Genomic DNA, 22266 nt, shown 5'->3' on the forward strand with positions numbered 1-22266 from the left:
TCTTTATTACGTAAATGCCCCTCCCCACATGGGTAGTGCCTACACCACCATCTCCGTTTCCAAGTGGGTCTTCTCATTCACTCTCTGAAGCTCTTGTAAAGTTTCAATTTTTATATGATGGGTCTTGTAAAGTTTCAATTTTTATGTGATGGGTCTTGTAAAGTTTCAATCTTTTTCCAGAAATCATAGTTGCTTGTTTGATAAGTTTCAGTTTTTTTATGAGGGTTCTTGTTTGTGTAGAGGTTGCTTGGCAAGAAGGTTATCTTCATCACAGGAACAGATGAGCATGGTGAGAAGATAGCTACCTCAGCAGCTGCTAATGGACGCAACTCTGCTTACCATTGTGATCTCATTTCTCAATCTTATAAAACTCTTTGGAAAGAACTCGATATAGCTTATGATAAGTTCATCAGAACCACTGATGCAAAGCATGAAGCTATCGTGAAAGAGTTTTACGCTAGAATTTTCGCAAACGGTGACATATACAGAGCTGATTATGAAGGGCTTTACTGTGTTAACTGTGAGGAATATAAGGTTTGTGTTTTTTTTTTGGGGATTGGTTTGAAGTTTGTGGGACAAGTTTTTGTTTTTTGTTTTTGGAATCTCTAGGATGAGAAAGAGCTCCTTGAAAACAGTTGTTGCCCTGTCCATCAAATGCCATGTGTTGCAAGGAAGGAAGATAACTACTTCTTTGCTCTATCGAAATATCAGAAACAACTTGAAGAAATTTTGTCTCAGAATCTTCTTTTTGTTCAGCCTTCATACCGTCTAAACGAGGTTAGTCTTCGAGTTCTCTTCCTTTGTAGCATTCAATTAGTCCTTATTGAGTCTAGCTCATTCTGTTTTAATCCTTTTTCTAATAGGTTAAAAGTTGGATAAAGAGTGGGTTGAGGGATTTTTCGATATCTCGAGCACTAGTTGATTGGGGAATCCCTGTTCCTGATGACGATAAGCAAACCATTTATGTTTGGTTTGACGCTCTACTGGGGTAAACTTCTTTTCCTTGGAGAATTATATAATGGTTAGTGCTTATTCATCATGTTTTCACACACTGATGTAATGTTGTATTATCTTTTGGGTATTTTATTTTATACAAAGAATGATTGCTTCTACTAGTTTACTAAGCATCCAATTACAAGTACATGCTTTCATATCATATCAAAATATGAGATTGAACTCCATTTCTCTCATCTTCCTATTACAGTTACATATCAGCTTTAACAGAGGACAATGAGCAACAAAATCTAGACACTGCCGTTTCCTTAGGCTGGCCTGCTTCATTGCATTTGATTGGGAAGGTATATAGCTTATACTCATTTATCAACTCTAGTGATATTAAACGGACTCACCTTCAATATTTACTTATAAATGAAACAACTACAGGATATTCTGCGATTTCACGCAGTCTATTGGCCTGCTATGCTAACATCTGCTGGTCTAAGCCTTCCAAAGATGGTGTTTGGCCATGGATTCCTGACAAAGGTACTTGCATATTACCCTGGTTGATGTTAAATCAAAGAGTTCTTGTTCTTGCCTTTTCTGATATCATTGCTTCTATGGTTTTATCAAACTAAAGGATGGAATGAAGATGGGCAAATCTTTGGGGAACACTCTAGAACCATTTGAGTTGGTTCAGAAGTTTGGTCCAGACGCTGTCAGGTACTTCTTCCTTAGGGAGGTGGAGTTTGGAAACGATGGGGACTATTCAGAAGACCGCTTTGTTAAAATTGTCAATGCACATCTTGCCAACACAATAGGTTTCTTGACACTCTACTGAAACTAACTCTTTCACTCTCCCTTAGCCTTCTGAAAATGTTTTATTGTGTTTCTCTTCAGGAAACTGATACGTATGAGGCGAGACGTCCACCTGTCCTCTTCCAATACAAAAGGAGAGACAAAACGGCTCTACAATGAGAGAGCTACAGATGTCAGCTTTCGGTCGGAGAACGAGTATAAGAGGAATAAGGAATAAAAGAGGTTAGCGTGAGCTGTCATGCTGCACATGGCCTGTCGAGTAGTAGGACGGTGTGAGGAGGCACGTGAGTTTGTCTTATATAAGTTGAGTCATCGAGTCTGTTTGAGGTATCAAAGTTGTTGATCATTGTTAAGGGGAGAGAGAGAAACTCCTGAGAAAAACTCATATGTACCTTGAGTGATCAATAATATCAGTATTTGTCCTTATTTACATTGTTCTTGTCACTAAGCGATAGCAAAAGTCTATCATTTGGTATCAGAGCAGTGACGATCAGGACTCATGGCACCAAAGAAGAACGATACGGAGGTTAACATGGACCAGTTGCAACAACAGATGAGCAGGGTTGTTGTAACCGAGATGGGTCCAACGATGGGAAGGGTAGACTCGATGGAACAAACGCTTCAAACGATGCAAGGACAGCTTAACAGCATCTTTGCTCGTTGGGAGCAGAAGGCGAAGGCCAAGGAGGAAGAACAACGGAGGTTGATGGAGAAAGCCCGCGGTAAGAGCCACGTCAGTGACGAGACTCGATCTGAGGGCAAGATCGGTCAACACAAACACCTGGAGGACGGTGAGCAGAGCCTTCTGGTGGACCAAACTCCGATCGACAGTCGCGGCGATGAATCAGGGGTCCGACATGCACAGAGGCGTGGATCTCGGTTTCACGATGACTACGACGACGACAGAGGACGGTCTCTGACACGGAGGTTGGAGCTGCCTCTGTTCGACGGGGAGAACGCTGACAGCTGGGTTCTCAAGGTCGAACAGTACTTTGAGATCCGCGAGTACTCGGAGGAGGAGAAGCTACGCAACGTCAGGACGTGCTTCGACGGTGAGGCCTTGCTGTGGTACCGTTGGGAGCGTGATCGGAACCCATTTCGTAGCTGGAACCAGATGAAATATCGGGTACTGGAGCAGTACTCGTCCAACAAGGACACCTCCGCCGGCGAAAGGTTACTGACATTGCGACAAACTGGCACCGTCCGGGAATACTGTCGCGATTTCAAAAACCTCGCCATGAACGCACCTGAGTTAACGGAGGAGGTCTTGGAACTGGCATTCATCGTTGGGTTGAATACGAAGATCCGCGCCGGCGTGAAGTTATTTGAACCGCGCGGATTGCAAAAACTGATGGAGACGGCGACGAAGGTAGAGGACTGGTCCGGCGAGGGCGAGTCATCGCCGCCTAAGGGAGGACGCTCGAATAGTTTGGGCCTTTCGACCACGTCACCAAAGCCCAACTCGGGGGTCCAAACTACAACACCAAATCGTTCGAAGCCTGGCCCAGTTTCGACAAACCCTAATAATCGAAGCGGGGGCCGCGCGACGACGACCCATGGGCGTTTGAAACCACCGTTTCGGCGTCTAACACCGGAGGAAGTGGCGAAATGGCAGGCGGAGGGACTATGCTTTAAGTGCGATGAGAAGTGGCATCGTAATCACCTTTGTTCCAAACCGGAGCTGACAGTGTTAGTCACTCGTGACGATGGTTCTGAGACAGAGCTAGTGGAGGATCCTTGCGAGCTAGAGGTGGAGGAGGAGGTTAAAGCGGTTGTGGCAGAGGTTTCAATCAACTCCGTGGTAGGGCTGACATCTCCGAAGACAATGAAATTGAAGGGGAAGATCGGCACAGAAGAGGTGGTGGTGCTGATTGATAGCGGTGCTTCCCACAATTTCATCTCTGAGGGGTTAGTTAAGCGTTTGAAGTTGGAGACATGTAGTACGGCGAAGTATGGGGTCTTAGTCGCAGGAGGAGTCAAAGTTCAAGGCAGAGGAGTGATTGAAGAGGTTGATCTGGTGCTTCCATCATGTACGATCTGTACCAGTTTCTTACCATTAGAACTGGGCATTGCAGATGTCATTTTGGGAGTCCAGTGGCTAGATACCTTGGGTGAGATGAGTGTTAACTGGAAGTTTCAGTGGATAAAGATCTTGTTGGAGGGAGATTGGGTGACAATACAAGGCGATCTCAGTCTCCACTCTGCAGCAGTGTCGCTTAAGTCGCTATGGAAAGCACTGGGAAAGGAGGGCGAAGGAATGATTGTGGAGTATGGAGGAATACAAAAGGATGAGGCGTCAGTTCCTGTGGCTATGGATGGGCAATGGAGAGCGGTTCTTGACCGTTATGCTCAGGTGTTCGAGGAACCAACGGGCTTACCTCCTTCGCGTGGGAAGGAGCACGCGGTCAACTTGGAGGATGGAGCTAAGTCAGTCAGCGTCAGACCATTCCGGTACCCGCAGACACAGAAGGCAGAGATCGAGAAGCATATCACTTCTATGTTGGCTGCAGGCATTATTCAAGAGAGCAGTAGTCCGTTCTCTAGTCCGGTGCTGTTGGTCCGAAAGAATGACGGTAGCTGGCGGTTTTGTGTCGACTACAGGGCACTCAACCGCGTGACAGTGGCGGATAAGTACCCGATCCCGATGATCGATCAACTCCTCGACGAACTACATGGAGCTAAGGTGTTCTCGAAACTTGATCTTGGCTCAGGCTATTATCAGATACGGGTGAAGCAATCAGACGTGCCCAAGACAGCATTCCGCACTCACGACGGCCATTACAAGTTCCTAGTAATGCCGTTTGGGTTATCGAATGCGCCTGCTACGTTTCAGTCCCTCATGAATAAAATCTTTCGACCGTTCCTTCGGAAGTTTGTGCTAGTCTTCTTTGATGACATCCTAGTCTACAGCAAGACTGCGGAAGAGCATCAGGGACATTTAGAAACGGTGTTGCAAGTCCTGCAGGAGCAGAAGCTGTATGCAAACTTCAAAAAATGCAAGTTCGGCAGCTCCACAGTGGAGTACTTGGGTCACGTCATCTCGGAGAAAGGAGTATCTGCTGATGATGACAAGATCAGAGCAATGGTAGATTGGCCAATTCCTAGGAATATCAAGAATCTGCGAGGGTTCTTAGGCTTGACGGGATATTACCGAAAGTTTGTGCGCAGTTACGGGAGTATTGCGTGGCCACTCACAGTGCTGCTTCGCAAGGATCAGTTCCAGTGGGGAGCGGAAGCCACCACAGCCTTTGAGGCTCTGAAACAGGCGATGTCGTCAGTACCGGTCTTGACTATGCCTGACTTCATCGCCCAATTCATTGTCGAGTCTGATGCTTCAGGAATAGGGTTGGGAGCCGTTCTGATGCAAGGACAGCAACCCATCGCTTACTTTAGCCAAGCTCTGACTGATAGGCAACGGGCAAAATCCGTCTACGAGCGTGAACTCATGGCCATCGTGTTCGCCATACAGAAGTGGCGTCACTACCTCATTGGGAGGAAGTTCGTAGTGCGCACGGATCAAAAGAGTCTGCGGTTTTTGATGGAACAACGTGAAGTGAATTTGGAGTATCAGCGTTGGTTGACAAAGCTGCTTGGGTTTGATTTCGACATTGTGTATAAGCCGGGCCTGGAGAATAAGGCGGCTGACGCACTCTCGAGAAAGATGGCAGTGACTGAATTATATGCTGTCTCGGTATCCACGGTGCTGCAACTGGAGAAGATAGCAGAAGAAGTAGACCACGATCCTGAGTTGCATCTGATCATTGAGGAGTTAGCCAACGGATCTGATAAATGGAAGGAGTATTCTATGGTTCAAGAGAGGTTACTTCGCAATGGGAAGCTTGTTATACCAAAAGGGTCGACACTGGTGGGATTCATTATGGAGGAGTATCACAGTGGGAAGATGGGGGGCCACGGAGGGGTTCTCAAAACTCATAAGCGGATTGGGGGAACTGTTCTATTGGACAGGGATGATGACGGACATACGCCATTTTGTGGCTGCTTGCGCAGTGTGTCAACGTCAGAAATATTCCACTTTGGCTCCAGGAGGGTTACTCCAGCCTTTACCAGTCCCAGATAAGGTTTGGGAAGATATCTCCATTGATTTCGTGGAAGGTCTACCACGCTCCATGGGGGTGAATTCAGTGCTAGTCGTGGTGGATCGGTTGACCAAATACAGTCATTTCATCAGCCTCAGTCACCCCTTCTCAGCTACTGATATCGCATTGTTGTTCATTCAAGAAGTGGTGAAACTACATGGCTTTCCACGCACTATTGTCTCGGATCGAGACAAGGTGTTTACAAGTTTGTTCTGGAAGGAACTGTTCCCCTTGTCAGGCACTAAACTTTGCTTGAGTACCGCATATCACCCTCAGACGGATGGTCAGACCGAAGTAACGAACAGAAGCATGGAGATCTACCTACGTTGCTTCGCGGGAGATAAACCGAGAACGTGGGCGAAGTTCCTAGCATGGGCAGAGTTGAGTTATAACACTTCTTTTCACTCAGCTATCAAGATAACCCTGTTCCGCGCACTCTACGGTCGAGACCCTCCAACACTACTGAAGTATGAGACTGGTTCAACGGGAAATGCGGAGTTGGAAGGTCAGTTGAAAGATAGAGATGCAACATTGATACTGCTTAAAGAACACTTGCATAGAGCTCAGCAGATAATGAAGTTGAGGGCTGAGAAATCTCGCCGTGAAGTAACTTTTGCAGTGGGAGAGTGGGTTTACGTTAAGCTCCGTCCCTACAGACAACAATCATTAGCTCGCAGGATGAACGAGAAGCTCTCAGCAAGGTTCTATGGTCCGTTAGAAGTGGAAGGCCGTGTGGGCCAAGTTGCATATAAGCTCAAGCTTCCAACGGATACTAAGATCCACCCAACGTTTCATGTGTCGCAACTTAAGCTAGCGATTGGGGAGACAGCAGTGGTGGCTCCACTGCCCGTACAACTCAATCGAGATGGAGTGCTGATGGTAGAACCAGAGAAGATATTCGCAGAACGTGTCAACGCAACAACAGGACAGGCAGAGTTACTCATTAAGTGGTTGGGAATGCCGGTTCATGATTGTTCTTGGGAGTGGAAGTCTGCGATCAAAGAAAAGTTTCCAGGCTTTGACCTTGAGGACAAGGTCAATTTCGATGGTGCGGGTATTGATACGTATGAGGCGAGACGTCCACCTGTCCTCTTCCAATACAAAAGGAGAGACAAAACAGCTCTACAATGAGAGAGCTACAGATGTCATCTTTCGGTTGGAGAACGAGTATAAGAGGAATAAGGAATCAAAGAGGTTAGCGTGAGCTGTCATGCTGCACATGGCCTGTCGAGTAGTAGGACGGTGTGAGGAGGCACGTGAGTTTGTCTTATATAAGTTGAGTCATCGAGTCTGTTTGAGGTATCAAAGTTGTTGATCATTGTTAAGGGGAGAGAGAGAAACTCCCGAGAAAAACTCATCTGTACCTTGAGTGATCAATAATATCAGTATTTGTCCTTATTTACATTGTTCTTGTCACTAAGCGATAGCAAAAGTCTATCAGAAACCTACTTAACCGTACTCTTGGCCTTCTTAAGAAGAACTGTGAGTCCACTTTAGTCATGGATTCGACTATGGCAGCTGAAGGAACCCCTTTGAAAGACACTGTGGAGAAGCTGGTAGAGTTCCAACTTTCGTCTCTCTAGTGTTACTTCATCTAATATTGTGCACTGTTTTCTATTTAAAGGTTGAGAAAGCTAGGACAAACTATGAAAGCCTGTCACTATCAACGGCTTGTGAGGCTGTGTTAGAGATTGGGAATGCAGGAAACTCATACATGGATCAAAGAGCACCTTCGATGCTTTTCAAACAAGGTGGTGTCTCAGCAGAAGCTGCGGCCAAGGTCTTTGTCTTCTTTCATTAAAACAAAGGATATGTTATTGGTTAGTGACTGGTTTTGTGTTACAGGATCTGGTGATTATACTTGAAGTAATGAGAATCATAGCGGTTGCGTTATCTCCCATTGCTCCTTGCTTAAGCCTGAGGATATATTCAGTTGATCAGTTCAATAGCATAACATGGGTAATAAACGATTTCTTGTCATCTGATTTTAAAAACTAAAACTTTGTGAGGTTTTGCTTTGATTGTAATGGTTATTCTGTTTTGTTTTAGAATGACACCAAGTGGGGAGGGCCAAAGGGTGGACAAGTAATGGCGCAAGCGAGTCCTGTATTTGCAAGGATTGAGCTGAATGCAGAGAACGATGTAGAGGAGAAGGTGAAGGATAGTAAAAAGAAGGGAAAAGCTAAGGTCAAAGTAGAGCAACCTCAGGCTGTAGCTGAAGCTTAGGTCATTCCACAGAATAGCCATAAACCCTGAATCTCTGTGCTTCTCTGCTTCTTCAGCTTCATCCATTTAAGAATACTGTAAATTATTTGGTTTTGTTGAGTTCCTCATAGTTCAGCAAATCATGTTTTTTACTGAGACTTTGTAAGAAAGGTTCAAAAAAGTAATGTCAAAGTAGGGCAACCTGGGTCCTCAAGAATGTAGCTGAAGCTTAAGCTTAAGCTCTCCAAAGAATGTAGCTGAAGCTTAAGTTTAAGCTCTCTCAGGAACGTAGTAGAAGCTTAAGATATCAATGCTTCTTCAACAAAACTATGTATGTTGAGACTTCAGAGTTCTGACCAAACTATTTCATCTTCTTTTCCTGATTGATTCTTTTATATATATCACATCAACTCCATAAACAAATGTTACAAACGTTTTTTTTTAATGGATCACACACTAAAGGTGAAAACGAGAGCCTGTAATGAGGAAACAAGCGACTCTAAAGCCAGAGAAGCAAGAAGAGAAAGCGAGGAATAGAAAAGCAGCAAAACCTAAGCCAATGGCTACATCTGACTGCAAGCAGAAGGCTCTGCTAGCCGTACACGTGTCACCTCCCCTCATCGTTACTTCTAGCTAGTGCTGCTGCAGCTGATCCTGCCGACAGCAACAGGTAAGAGAACACCTGCCAATAGCAAATCTCAAGTTATTACATACTTTTATGTTTTAAACTGTTACTTTCAACTTCATGCCTTGTTGTCTCTTTTGTTTACTAATTTAATTGGGGTTAATTGATTAAAAAAATAATTTATCTATAAAATTAAAAAGTGTTAATGAAAAAAATAGATTTTTTAAAAATATAACATTTATGAAACAAGAAAACTACTAAATACCTTAAACTATAAAATTTAACCCCAACATCCACTTTCTAAATACTGAACTTTTAACTCTATTCACTAAACACTAAAATATACTCCATCTGTCTTGAAAAGATCTATGTTTTAGAAAAGATTTTTTTTTAATACATTTTTACATTTTCAATGCATTGCTTGATAGTAAATTATAAATTTTTAAAACAATAATTATATTTATTAAAATTTTATTGATTAAAAGTTATGAGACATAATTAATTGCAAAAGTAATGTATGATAATCAAAATTAATATTTTTTGTGTTAAAATTCAAAAGCAGAATATTATTCGTTTATTGTAAAAAAAATTATGTACATTTTTTTGCCACAGCAAATTAGCAATATGAAGTCGTCAAGGGGGTGTATTCAACTAGGAATTTGAAGTGGGTATTAAAATGACAAATTCACTTTTATTCAAACGTGGATTTAAAAAAACACTTTAAAATCTAGTGTTATTGAACTTACGATTTCATAGAACACTCTGAAATTATTGAACAAAATTTAAGTTGGAGATTTTAGAGTACATTAATTGTTTCTAGAGTGTTTGAGGAAAATTCATTAGTTATAAAAATAAAAATCTAAATCCCACTATTTTAGATGAGATTCTAAAGGGTTTTAACAAAAATCACACCAAATTCTCTAATTTTCGTTCAATCATCTACAAACTCATTAAAAATCAAATCACTTCAAATTTTAAATTCAATAAATCCTCTGAGTGTTTTGTCACTTTCTTGCCTGTTTTCTTTTTAATTATTTAAAAAATCAAGCTAAACAATAAAATAATTAGCTTAATTAGAAGCAATGATTGAAACATGTTTGCATTAAAACAAGTGATTTTTAATCAATCACATACATACCTGGTCGTGACCAAAGTCGAACCGTACTTGAAACGCTTCAGGCCATAACGTTGTTTCTCTGGAAAACTCCCAAACGCAAGTTCCCATTTCGAAGACCGAATATAACGCCACGATCGCGTTTGCCACGAACGCGAATTTGTAAACAAAAACGCGATTTCCGATCTCCAGTTACCAAATTCGCGTTTGATTCTTTTTCGAGCGGAGAAAGGAGAAACCGAACCTGAAGGCGTCGAAATCGTACCAGTGAGGCGAACCGGAGCCGTGGGAGTTGGTGAGCATGAAGACGGCGGAGGCGAGTGAGAAGGAGAAGGAGAAAGAGGCGAGGCGGAGGAGGAGGAGGAGGGAGTTGAAGCGGCGGAGCTTCTGAGCTGCGACGATGGAGTGGAAGTGAGTGAGGTCACGCGAGGAGGGAGATTCGCCGTTGCGGACGGCATGCGGCGAGCGCATGGCGGAGGAGGAGGAGATCAGAGGAGATAGATTGTGGTTAACTGTGACGATGAAGAAGAAGAGAGACAAAGGTCATGAGAAACGCGGCGAGTCTCAAGTGCTTTGCTTTGAGTCACGAGTCATGAGAGAGAGAGAGAGAGAGAGAGAGAGATAAGAGAGAAGAATGAGAGGGAAAGTGATGCGAAAAAGAGAGAGATAGATTGATAACCGGCTGGTACAATACTACAATATGTCACTTTTCTGGTTTAATATTCGTGGTTCGGTTAGTTGCAATTGGCCATACCGGTGGTGTGATTATGACCTTGTTCATATAGCAATTATGTTTATAAATAAGTAATACATAAACCACTTAAAATATCCATATTTACAATTACTACTACGTGAATTTTCCGTGCTCATACACGGATATAAATATTTCTAAAGTAAATATACTACGATAATTAATTGCTATTTACTTTTAATTTTAAATTAATTTATAATTTGTATGCATCATTTATATTAATAACATTATATTACTTTAATTATACATATGATTTTATATATGTTATATCTAATTAGTTTTGTTGTTTTTCAGTCGATTTAGTTATCATTTGGATAAATTAGATTGCATCTCTGAATTCAACTTATTCTATATATTAAAATTTTAATTAATTCTTATTTGCATTTAGGTGGTTGTTGTCTTAGGTATGTAAATACATCTTATAAATATTATGTATAACTTAAGATATATTGTGATTAGAATGAAAAAATAAACAAACTAAAGTGTTTGATTCAAAATTACATAAATTAATATAACGATAATATTCTGAAGTCTCATGCATAAATATAAATTTTACAAAAGAACTAAATTGTAACAGTTGGTTAATATTGTATTTTCATCTTTAATATGTTTTGAGTTGTCTTATGATTTATATTTATAAAATAAATTACTATTCTTATAAAATTATACATTCTTACCGTAGTTAAATCCATGATTTTAGATATAAGTTGGATTAATCGAGTCACTCATATTGTGAGTATATTGAGTTACATATATTCTTTCAAATTCAAAATGAAGTATAATTATTTTTTATTATAATTAAATCAAATCAAATCAATTTTATTTATCGTTTAAATGTGCATGTATTTTCATAATATACATCAAATTATATGTTGATGTTTTTTAAAAAAATATTAGAAAATAAAGCGATGATCAATAGGAAGTTACATGCATAAGTAGATGATGCATTTTTGAAAGTTCATGAACATCTATCAATATTTACAATAATTAAAATATTTTATAAATTCTAAATTACTTTATGCATTTGATTTATTGAATGGAAACTGAAATTTATTTTAAATAATCTTTAAACTGAGAATTCAGATTTGCTTTGGTATTTTGATTATGGTTCTATTAAGTTCCTAATTGCCGCTACAACTGGAAAATAAGTTAGTGCTGAACCTTCACCGGTGTTACATTACCGTAATGAAATGTTAATTTATTGCTGCTGATGCTAGATGCAGCAGTCATGAAACAAACATGGGTGTCACTTTCCTGGATTTCTTGGTCTAATGCTCGTGGTTCTGTTAGTTGCAATATACCGGGGGTGTGACCTTGTTAATTTGATATCGCAGCTGATCGCAAATCGTACTTTTTATTGTTTATTTTTCTGTCACGCGACTAATCACATATCACTATTTCATATAGTTAGTTTTAGTGATTTAAAATTAAATCATACAAACGAAAAACATTTGTTCATCAATCGCGGTCGAATATCGCAGCAACATGCATTGCAATGTTCAGAAAATTACTAGGCAATAAATATGGTTTTGTAGAGGACTAACAACTACATAGATTATTCGGTGTGTACACTAGACCTAATCATTAATAAATTATTGATTTATTTTATATATATTTTATATTTATATAAAATATTTTAATTTTTAGATTTAATTATGAAATTATTATGATGATTTATCAAAATTAGATATACAAAAAAATTAATGCAAATTGTAAATTTGAATTAATATTATTGTTTAATTTAGTAGATTTAGACTAATTAGATCGATTTAAACCGACTAGAACAGTTTAAACCAATTTAAATGATATATATTATTTTTTTTAAAAGTAGTTTGGATAAAACTAATTTACCGTTTAGGTAGACGTTTAGACGACGAACCATGGCTACATGTAAATATGACCATCGTAATTACATTTGGTAATTTGTAGAATTGTAGCAATTATGTTTATTCCTTATATACTAAAGCACAAGTCACTTAACCACTAAAAATTTTACACATGTCAAAGTTTTATAATTTTTTTTAAAAAATCTAACTATTGGAAATTTATGTTTTCATCTCTTATTTTTCTGCAACTCCAAATCTCCAACCACATAATAACTTCCTATTTTTTTCGAATAAGTTTCATCCCACGTTTCGGTTAACTTCTTCTTTATTAAACTGTTTTTTCTCTGGTGTTAAAAAAACCCGTTGTATTCTCTATATAATTTGCACTCATTCTGTTTTACTTTTATCTATCACCATAAAAACTTTGTCACTGTTCATTCTAAAAAACTAAACACTAATCAATGGTTTTCGGAGATACTCCGCTGTACATTACTTGAGGTGCAGAGAGTTTTTTTTTTTGTAACAGAAAGAGAGAGAATTGATATAATAGTTATTTAACAAAAGAGTAAGTGATAAAGTTCTGTATCAGCATTAAATTATCTTCTGTTGTGCAGTTCTGAATTTCTTTAAGTTTTTTTTTACAGAGGACCAAAGCTGCTCGATCTGAAACATAGATCGACAAGTGAGATTAAAGTTGGTAAGCGTAGAAGAGTGAGATGATGAGAAGAAGAGACTTCAAACTTTAAACTTACAAAGAGATCAAATCCATGAATGAGATTAAAGTTGACGCAATTGAAGAAGAATGAAAGAGAATGGAGACTCTAACTTACCGAGAGATTCTCAGCCCACATTGCTGCTCATATTTTGATTAATAGGTCAGATGCAAAACTTTTAACCACCCAAATGAGTAAATAACAAAAAATTGACCAATATTTTTTTGCTCATTAAACAATAACTAATGGTAAAAACATTTTATGCTTGACAAAGTTTTAAATATCTAATTTAGCAAGCATACTATTTTGTCACATAATCTATCATAATTTCATTGTTTTTGTATTTTGATACAAATTTATATTTATGGATGATTTATTACAAGTCAAATACAAAGAAAACTGAATGAATAAAATATATAAATTGACTAAATATTATGTGTTGGTACATTATTATGTGTTGGTACATATATTAAGTTTTAAAACATAAAATGCTTATGACTATATATCCATATATATCTATTTAAAATAATATCAGAAATATTATTTTACCATTTCTAACAACTTTGTTTGTGAGAGTTATAAAATTAGAGTTTTGTTATCAAATAATTTAAAATACAGTTGTTTTGATCGGGAGTAAAAACCAATTATTTATCTTCATTATAGTTAATTCTCAAAACTCCACGATCCCTAATTCCTTAAAAGTGAGACAACTTAATCCCTAAAAAAGCTCTGATCCCTGCTAACGTCTAAATGTGGTGTTAGAACATAATAAGATATGTAGGAGTCAATTTATGAGGTGTTCATATATTTTAACCCAAAAATTTAGTTTTAATATGTGTTAAACTTATATATATATATAAACTAACTATTTTCCCGTACGGGCTGAACACTAGTAAATACATAAACCACTTTAAATATCTATATTTACAATTAATATTCATACAGTCATTATGTATTATTAGAGCTAACTAAATCAGTTTAATAATTTATAAATAGTTCACATTAAAGACATAAACCACTTTTTAAGAAAAATATTTATAATGAAAATGAAAAACGTTGTAACGGTCCCAAATCATTAATGCAAAGAGCTATCTGTGTAGTGGCCAGATGACTCAGATCGACTCTACCAAATGGGTGAGGTCGAGAGACAGCATCTTGGAAGATTGTTGAAACCTCTGGGTATCACATTACACTAGACATTTCTGACGGAACATTAATTAAAGCAATATTTTGCATCAAAATCTGTCTCTTTTCTTTAATGTTTTGTAAGAGAAACGGTTTAAAACCGAAAAACAACTATCTTGAAATACTTTGAAAAACAGGAGAAGAAAAAACAGATAGTTTGGAAGATGGTGTAGAACAATTATATTGACTAAGAAGGCTACCATGAGACAATTATTTTGTAAGGATTTTGTGCTGAAATCAATAATATTTCAAAAAGATATAATTTGAAAACATTTGTTTATATTTACTATATTTTCATAATTCTATACCAATAATATTTCAAAAAATTACTTTTTTTCTCAAACAAAATTTACAATTCACGATTGTTAACTAATAAATATTACATAAAAACTTAAACCATGATCTTTTTTAAACAACCTTTATTTTAAGACATTTCAGGAACGAGAGTATATATAGTTTGGGGGTTAGCTGACTCAAAAAAAATATAGTGCGAGGGTTAAATATCATCAGATCAAGACAAAATTAAAAGAGGAATATGAAAAGGAATCCATTAATGAGTGTAAAAATATAATCCTAAAAGGTGGTTTAGATTTGATTCCACCACAATATTCCAAACCTTAAAACAACACCAAAACCAAAAAAGAAAACAAGCTTTTGAGCACACAGATTCATCTGCTTGCTTCTTCTTACCTTCTCTCTCTCTTAGCTTAGGATCGAAATTTCTACAATACATAAAAACGCAGGAGAGATGTATTTATAACATCTCTTGCGATCTTCTCACACAGCGACTCACTTTCTTCCTAAACTCTGCTCTGTTGTCTCTCCATTCTTTTGCAGCTTCCACATTCGCCGGTGACTCGTCGTTGGGACCAGACAGCATAGATATGATACTCAACACAATGCTTTCTACCTGGCACATCATACACAACAACAATGAGGGAGAGAGAGCTCAAAACACTATGGATGAAGAGGTTCAGAGCAAACACATCAATAACAAGTCCATATTCAAACGTGTATTCACTCTAGCACTCTTAATAAGAAGTTCAAGTGACACAAATGCATTCTATACGTTAAAGATACAACAAAACTAGTCTCTTTCAAAGGAAAGCTATGCGAAGAATGCCACCAATTTGTATAGAACACCAAAGAAAATGAAATGATTCGTTTACCGTGTGAACAGGGTTCCAACGTTCTGAGGCAAGCTCGTATCCATTAGGATCATCACCAGGAGGATGAAGAATCGATATGCAAACTTTTCCATCAGAATAAACTGCGGCTCGAAGGTTATCAACAATCAGAAGACTCAAATCTAAAAGAGAGTTACTTTTTTTTTTCTTTCAAGAATAAGCACGCACCATTAGGATGCCACACCTCTGAGGTGAACTTGACAGTTGGTGGTTTATTAGGATAATCCTGTGGAAACGTCATAATTGCATTAAAGAAGCCCCCTTCACTGCAATTACAGATCAAAGTTCAACTCATTAGAATTTGGTACCATAACAATTCATAAAAGCTAAGCTCACATGTTCAGGAACAGACGAGGAAAATGAGTTAATTAATCTCAATCAAATACTAACATAAGTGGAAACAGAGATTAGCACAACAGAACCGTTCAAATACAAGATAATGAATCAGCTAAGTTAATGCAAAACAAAAGATTCATGTCACAAAGAAACCAATCAAATATCAGCTAAGTCAATGCCAAAAAAAAAAAAAAAAAAATTCATCTCACAATAGAACCAATCAAACACTATATAATAATGAATGAATCAGTTGAGCAAATGCAACAGAAAGATTCATCTCACAAGTCACAATGTAACCAATCAAACACTACAATATAACGAATCAGCTAAGCAAACGCAATACAAAGATTCATGTCACAATTATTCAACCATTGCAAAAGATAATAAATAAAGCAGCAAAACACATGCAATACATAATCGAAACGCCAATAACATCAAAGATAGAACAAATGAAAAAAAACTCACTACAAGGTATCAGGAGGACCCATAATCGAAACGCTCCACTGGAAAACGTTATTCTCATCAACGAGCCCAGCTGAGAAACCATCAACCGGTTTCTTGCACAGATCTGAAAACAAACCCAATTCAAAATTAGCCAAACCCTAATCGCAATTCAGCTCAATTCCCAGAGACCCAATCTCTAAATCAAACCAATTCAGATCGATAAAGGGAAAGCGAAACGATAGAAACCCTAGACGAATCGAAGATAAAGGAGAGACCTTTGAGCTGTTTCTGTAGGAGAAGGCTTGCTTGATTGTTTGCCATCGCAAGCCACCGGCGACAGATAGAGATCCTAGAGAGAGAGAAAGAGAGAGAGAGAGAGAATGAGGGCGTCCAAGGTATGGTGGTGATATAGGGGTGATTGGTCGATGGCGTGGCTTTCTTTTTTTTCCTCTAAGATTTAGACTCTAGATTTTTAGCTTTAGCTTTAATTTATTTTGCTGTAACTTTAGCTTTAGAAAGCACTTTAGAAAGCACTTTAATTTATTTTGCTATAGCTTTAATTTATTTTGCTATAGCTTTAGAAAGCACTTTCTCTTTAGCTTTAATTTATTTTGCTCTAAGATTTAGACTCTAGACTCTAAAGCTAACATATTTCCTTTTATAATGTTTTGGCTTTAGATTTGGTTTTTAAAATAAAAGCATGATTGCTTTAAAAAATGGATGTAGAAATTAAAAAGGCTGTGCACAGCTCCTACAGCCTCAACCAATCACCCCCATAGTGGTAAAAGGGCGTTGCTTTTTTTTCCCGAATATTTATCTTTTCTACTGAATATCAAATGGATATATATTATTGTTAAATCAAGTAAAAAGACTTTTTAAAAGAACAAAAATATTCAATAATGATGCCTAGCGATGTATGTGTGTGACAGCACATTACATTGATCGGAATTGGAAGTTGAATAGCAAGATCCTGACGTTTTGTGTTCTACCACCACCATATACTGGTATGAATGTGGCTATTCAGCTCCTTGATTCACTAAAAGAGTGGGGAGTTGATAAGAAGGTGTTCTCAGTGACGTTAGACAATGCCATCAGTAATGACTCGATGCAAGATATTGTGAAGTCACAGCTGAATTTGGATGATGCTTTGTTGTGTGGAGGAGAGTTTTTCCATGTGAGATGTGCAGCTCACATTCTTAACCTCATAGTACAAGATGGGTTGAAGGTAATTGGAGACTCTTTGCACAAAGTAAGAGAGAGTGTTAAGTATGTACTTTCATCGGAAACGCGTGAAAACTTGTTCCAGAAATGCGTTGAGGCTGCGGGTGTAGTAGAAATTGGGGGTCTACTCCTGGATGTTCCGACAAGATGGAACTCCACTTTCTTTATGCTTGAAAGAGCCATCAGGTACCGTAGAGCCTTTGGCAAGTTGGAGACATTTGATAAGAAGGGTTATAAAATGGCTCCCACTGCGGAGGAATGGACAAGAGCTGAGAATATCTGCAATTTTTTGGGTCTGTTTGCTGTGATCACAACCTTGATGTCTGGTTCGAACTACCCGACTTCGAACTTGTATTTCTATCAGGTTTTCCAGATCCATAATTGGCTTCGGATCAATGAGGGAAGCGAAGATGAGATTGTGAGATATATGGTGCCACCGATGAAAGAGAAGTTCGATAAATATTGGGATGAAGTCAGTGGTCTTTTTGCAATGGCAGCAGTCTTCGATCCAAGGTTTAAGCTTTCCATTGTCGAATGCTGTTTGGAAAAGCTTGACATGAGTACACGTGATGCAAAGCTAAAAAACTTGCGTAAGAAGCTCAGTATTCTGTTTGAGTCGTACGACAAAAAAACCAAGAATAACTCACCGTCTACAGAGCCATGAGAGACTGTTTCGCAAAAAGCTTCTGGAGCAGGGTCAACGGGACTGTTTGGGAACTACGGTGTGAGTGTTTATAAATTTTTAAACCTTTTGTTCATCTCTCTTTTCATTTCTAATTTTTTTTTCTAAATAACCTTCTTAGGATTTCTTTCCATTTCGCAAAGTCAGTGGGGTTGCGACTGGAAAAACACCTCTAGAAGCTTATCTTGATGAACCACCTCTGGACATTAATAATTTTCAGAGCTTGGACATCCTCGATTGGTGGAAAGATAATGCCCATCGGTATGGGGATTTGCCTGCAATGGCATGTGACCTGCTAAGTATTCCAATCACAACAGTGGCTTCAGAGTCCTCCTTTAGCATTGGATCTAGAGTTCTTAACAAATACAGGAGCCGTCTTCTCCCAAAAAATGTGCAAGCTTTGATATGCACTAGAAATTGGATCAAGGGATACAAATCTTATGCACATGGTAATTAATTCACATTATTATTTCTTGTAGAGTACCATTATCTCTTAATCCTAAGTAAATGAAATTTCTGATATTTACAGATGAAGAAATCGATGGTGATGGTGAAGAAGAGAAAGTACCATCATTTCAGTCCATTGTCAATGGGGAAGATGAAGATGAGGAAGCTTGAATTGTTATCTTGATTTGGTGTTTTTATTTTTTACAATCTGCTACATCTTGTTTTACTTGCTTGGTTTTGTTTTGACTGCTATGATTCGGTGTTTTTCTTTATTTAAAATTTGGTAAGACTAAACATCTCATCTTCTACATGCACTATAAGATTTGGTTATCATCAATAACTCGAGCTTGGTTATCATCAGTGATTTTAAGATGAACTTTCATATTGCTTAACACTTAACTGAACTGAAAATTGCATTCTTAATATACAGACCATCCAGTTCTAATAAGTCGAGCTTGTTTGTGTGTACATGACTTCAAGAACTGATATGAACTGAAATTGACTACAAGAACAATATGAAGTTAGATATGTAGTATAAAAGCCTGAATTGTACAGCTTTAACACGTAGATGAAGCGTCATGGTCTCCTGGAGCAGCATGCAGCGTCAATAAGTGTTATGGAGCAGCACACAGCGCTTAGAAGTCGATTGGTGCACCTTTTGGTTCGCAGCCCGCGGGACCACCTATAAGGGACTGTGCATTTCGGCGGGGCGGGCTTGGGCCGAGCTTTCGGAGACCGCAGCCCAAAAGAACCGCGGTCAACCCTAATGTCCCGCACCCTCTTGCCTCCTCATTTCATCGGGGACCTGAAAAAACAAAAGAGAGAGAGAGAGAGTGAGAGAAAAACGAGTCGCCGAGAGAAGAAATGGAGATCCGGCTACAGAGAAGCTACGGTTAGTCCATTTCGGCTTGTAAACTTCACAGAACCAACATGGATCTACAGAGATAAGCCTTTTCACCTCTTCTTCTAAGTTTTGCATGTAATATTTTCAAGTTCTTTATCCATCAAACTCTCTGCTCTACACCTCTAACGATTTACTCTTGTATAACATGTCCAGGTTGTTAGCTACCTAAGGTGCAAGATCCGTAAGATGCATGCAAGATCCGAATAGATGTAAGACTCTCTAAGACTCCTCCTTACTCAAGAAAAAGAGATTCGATCGAAGCTAATAATATAATAAGTAGCCGTTAGGATGATGTTTAGTTAGTTGTTGTTTGAAATAATGATTCGCTTTGTTACTTGTTTGAAATAGAGATTCGCTTATGAAAAATCATTCAAAAGAATGAAGAGTGATTGTTCGTTGGCTACACGGCAAGATCCGCTGTGAAGTTAAGACAATAATTATATAGTTGCTTGTTTCTTGTTGTTTCAATTGTCTGTCCTGGTTCGCTTGAACTTGAGTGATTCAGTTTCTGATATCTCTTTTATTTTTGTAGGTGAACAAGGAGGAGGCTGGTTATGACGGAGAAAGCTGGTGTAGGCTCAACACGATATAGCTGGTTATAGTGTTGACTTAATGTATGTGTTGAGCACACACCTGCTTTCCTGTTATAACCAGCCGCTGTCTTGCTTGTTTAAGAAAAGCATATACTACTGAGAGATGAAAGCATTGTAAGTCTTTAGTTTGTACTCATGTTCTTAATCTTATATCAAGTCTCTGATATGTCAATTTTTTTTGTTGGTTTCTTTGTCGAGCTGTTGGAGTGTTGGTGAACAAGGAGGCGTCAGGACGTCAGCTTCCCAATCTTTCATTCCGAGATAGCAGCTTAAGGACCTCAGGTTAGTCGCTTAGAAGTTAGAAATAGGAAGAATTGATAGGACAACTTGAAATTGATAGGAGAACTTGATGTCATGTAGCGTAGAACTCGCAGAATTGATTGGAGAACTCGTTGTGTTGCCTTGATGTCTTGTCTATGCTGCATTGCTGCTTGTCTTGTCTAGGAAGAGCTTCGTTAATGCTGCATTATTGTTTGTCCTCAATCAAATTTAAATTTTAATACTTTAAGTATAAAATTTAATTGCAAAATTTGGTAATATTTTTTTTTTAAAAAACCCTAACACCACTAAACCACGTAGCTTAAGTCACGGAGCCGTAACTTGGCTAAGAATTATTGAAACTTTAAACAAACCAACCAAAAAGTGAGAGCTGAGAGGCGATATGGGATCAAGAGGCGAGTCAGACGATCAGTTCACTTTTGATTCAAGCTACACGCCCCCTAATACGCTTGACTTCGAGACTCAACAAGTGATGGCCAGACTTGGTGCACTTGAGGAGATTGCAAGTCAAGTTGCTGATGAAGTTGTTGACGCTGTAGAGAAGCAGAGTTCCAAAACAAAGCTCATCAGTCTTGATGATTCAGGAGAGGATTCTGATGTTGAAATCACTCCAACAACCCAAACAACGAAGCCTCGCAGACCAACCAGTTTTGGAACTGCTTCGCAGAAACCCATGATCAAATCCACACTGGATCTTGGTAGTGGCTCATCCAAGCAGGCGTGTAGTCAGAAGAAGTATGTTCCTGTGAAGTCGGATATCCGTGGAGGTAGAAGAAACAAGGGCGTGTCTAAGGGCTCCGGTAGTCAGTCTCAGAAGAAGAAGAAGAAGATGGAAGAGGAGATACCAGAGCTTGAGGATGAACTGGATGAAGAAGAGATTGATGAGGATGAGCTCGGTGAAGAGGAAAGGGAAGAGAGGCAACGATCAGATGTGTGGAAAGATTTTACGGTGGTCCAGAAACCCAATGGGAAGCTGAAAGCTGCTTGCAATCATTGCAAAAGGGAGTATGCATGGCAGTCCCACTCGCATGGAACTAGTGGGTTGAGAAGGCATCGTTTAAGATGTAAGATGTATCCTAGGAATGGAGGAAAGCAGCAGCAACTCAATGTCGAGGGGAAAGTTGTGTCTCGAAAGTATGATCATACTGTCTTCAGGCAACTGGTAGCTAAGACAATAGTGCAGCATGATCTACCATACTCGTACGTGGAGTATGAAAAGGTGAGAGACACATGGAAGTATTTGAATGCTGATGTCAAAACCATATGTCGAAACACAGCGAGAGCTGATGTGTATCGACTATATGAGAGTGAGAGAGAGACGCTGAAGAGAGAATTGGCTACTCTTCCTGGACGAGTCTCTTTCACCTCTAACTTGTGGACATCAGTGAAACGGGAAGGATATATGTGTGTGACAGCACATTACATTGATCGGAATTGGAAGTTGAATAGCAAGATCCTGACGTTTTGTGCTCTACCACCACCACATACTGGTATGAATGTTGCTATTCAGCTCCTTGATTCACTAAAAGAGTGGGGAGTTGATAAGAAGGTGTTCTCAGTGACGTTAGACAATGCCACCAGTAATGACTCGATGCAAGATATTGTGAAGTCACAGCTGAATTTGGATGATGCTTTGTTGTGTGGAGGAGAGTTTTTCCATGTGAGATGTGCAGCTCACATTCTTAACCTCATAGTACAAGATGGGTTGAAGGTAATTGGAGACTCTGTGCACAAAGTAAGAGAGAGTGTTAAGTATGTACTGTCATCGGAAACGCGTGAAAACTTGTTCCAGAAATGCGTTGAGGCTGCGGGTGTAGTAGAAACTGGGGGTCTACTCCTGGATGTTCCGACAAGATGGAAATCCACTTTCTTTATGCTTGAAAGAGCCATCAGGTACCGTAG

At 38.8% G+C, this 22266-nt stretch overlaps 2 protein-coding genes and 1 pseudogene across 2 annotated transcripts; 1 reads left to right on the forward strand and 2 right to left on the reverse strand.

The window, feature by feature from the left end:
- Positions 1-2254: 2254 nt before the first annotated feature.
- LOC125586033 lies at positions 2255-7252 on the forward strand. The gene has a single exon (XM_048755816.1). The coding sequence runs from the start codon at positions 2255-2257 to the stop codon at positions 5831-5833; it is 3579 nt and encodes a 1192-aa protein (XP_048611773.1). The 3' UTR covers positions 5834-7252.
- Positions 7253-7486: 234 nt separating this feature from the next.
- Positions 7487-11027, reverse strand: LOC111211360 (annotated as a pseudogene).
- A 3766-nt stretch (positions 11028-14793) lies between these two features.
- On the reverse strand, positions 14794-16703 carry LOC111211364 (ubiquitin-conjugating enzyme E2 14). The gene is made up of 5 exons (XM_022712377.2): positions 16514-16703; positions 16260-16362; positions 15627-15724; positions 15441-15541; positions 14794-15181 (listed from the first exon to the last, which is right to left on the reverse strand). Exons 1-5 carry the CDS (start codon positions 16557-16559, stop codon positions 15026-15028), a joined length of 504 nt encoding a protein of 167 aa, XP_022568098.1. The 5' UTR covers positions 16560-16703; the 3' UTR covers positions 14794-15025.
- Positions 16704-22266: the final 5563 nt, after the last annotated feature.

This window comes from Brassica napus, chromosome C4 (assembly GCF_020379485.1).
Source record: "Brassica napus cultivar Da-Ae chromosome C4, Da-Ae, whole genome shotgun sequence".
NCBI lineage: Eukaryota > Viridiplantae > Streptophyta > Magnoliopsida > Brassicales > Brassicaceae > Brassica > Brassica napus.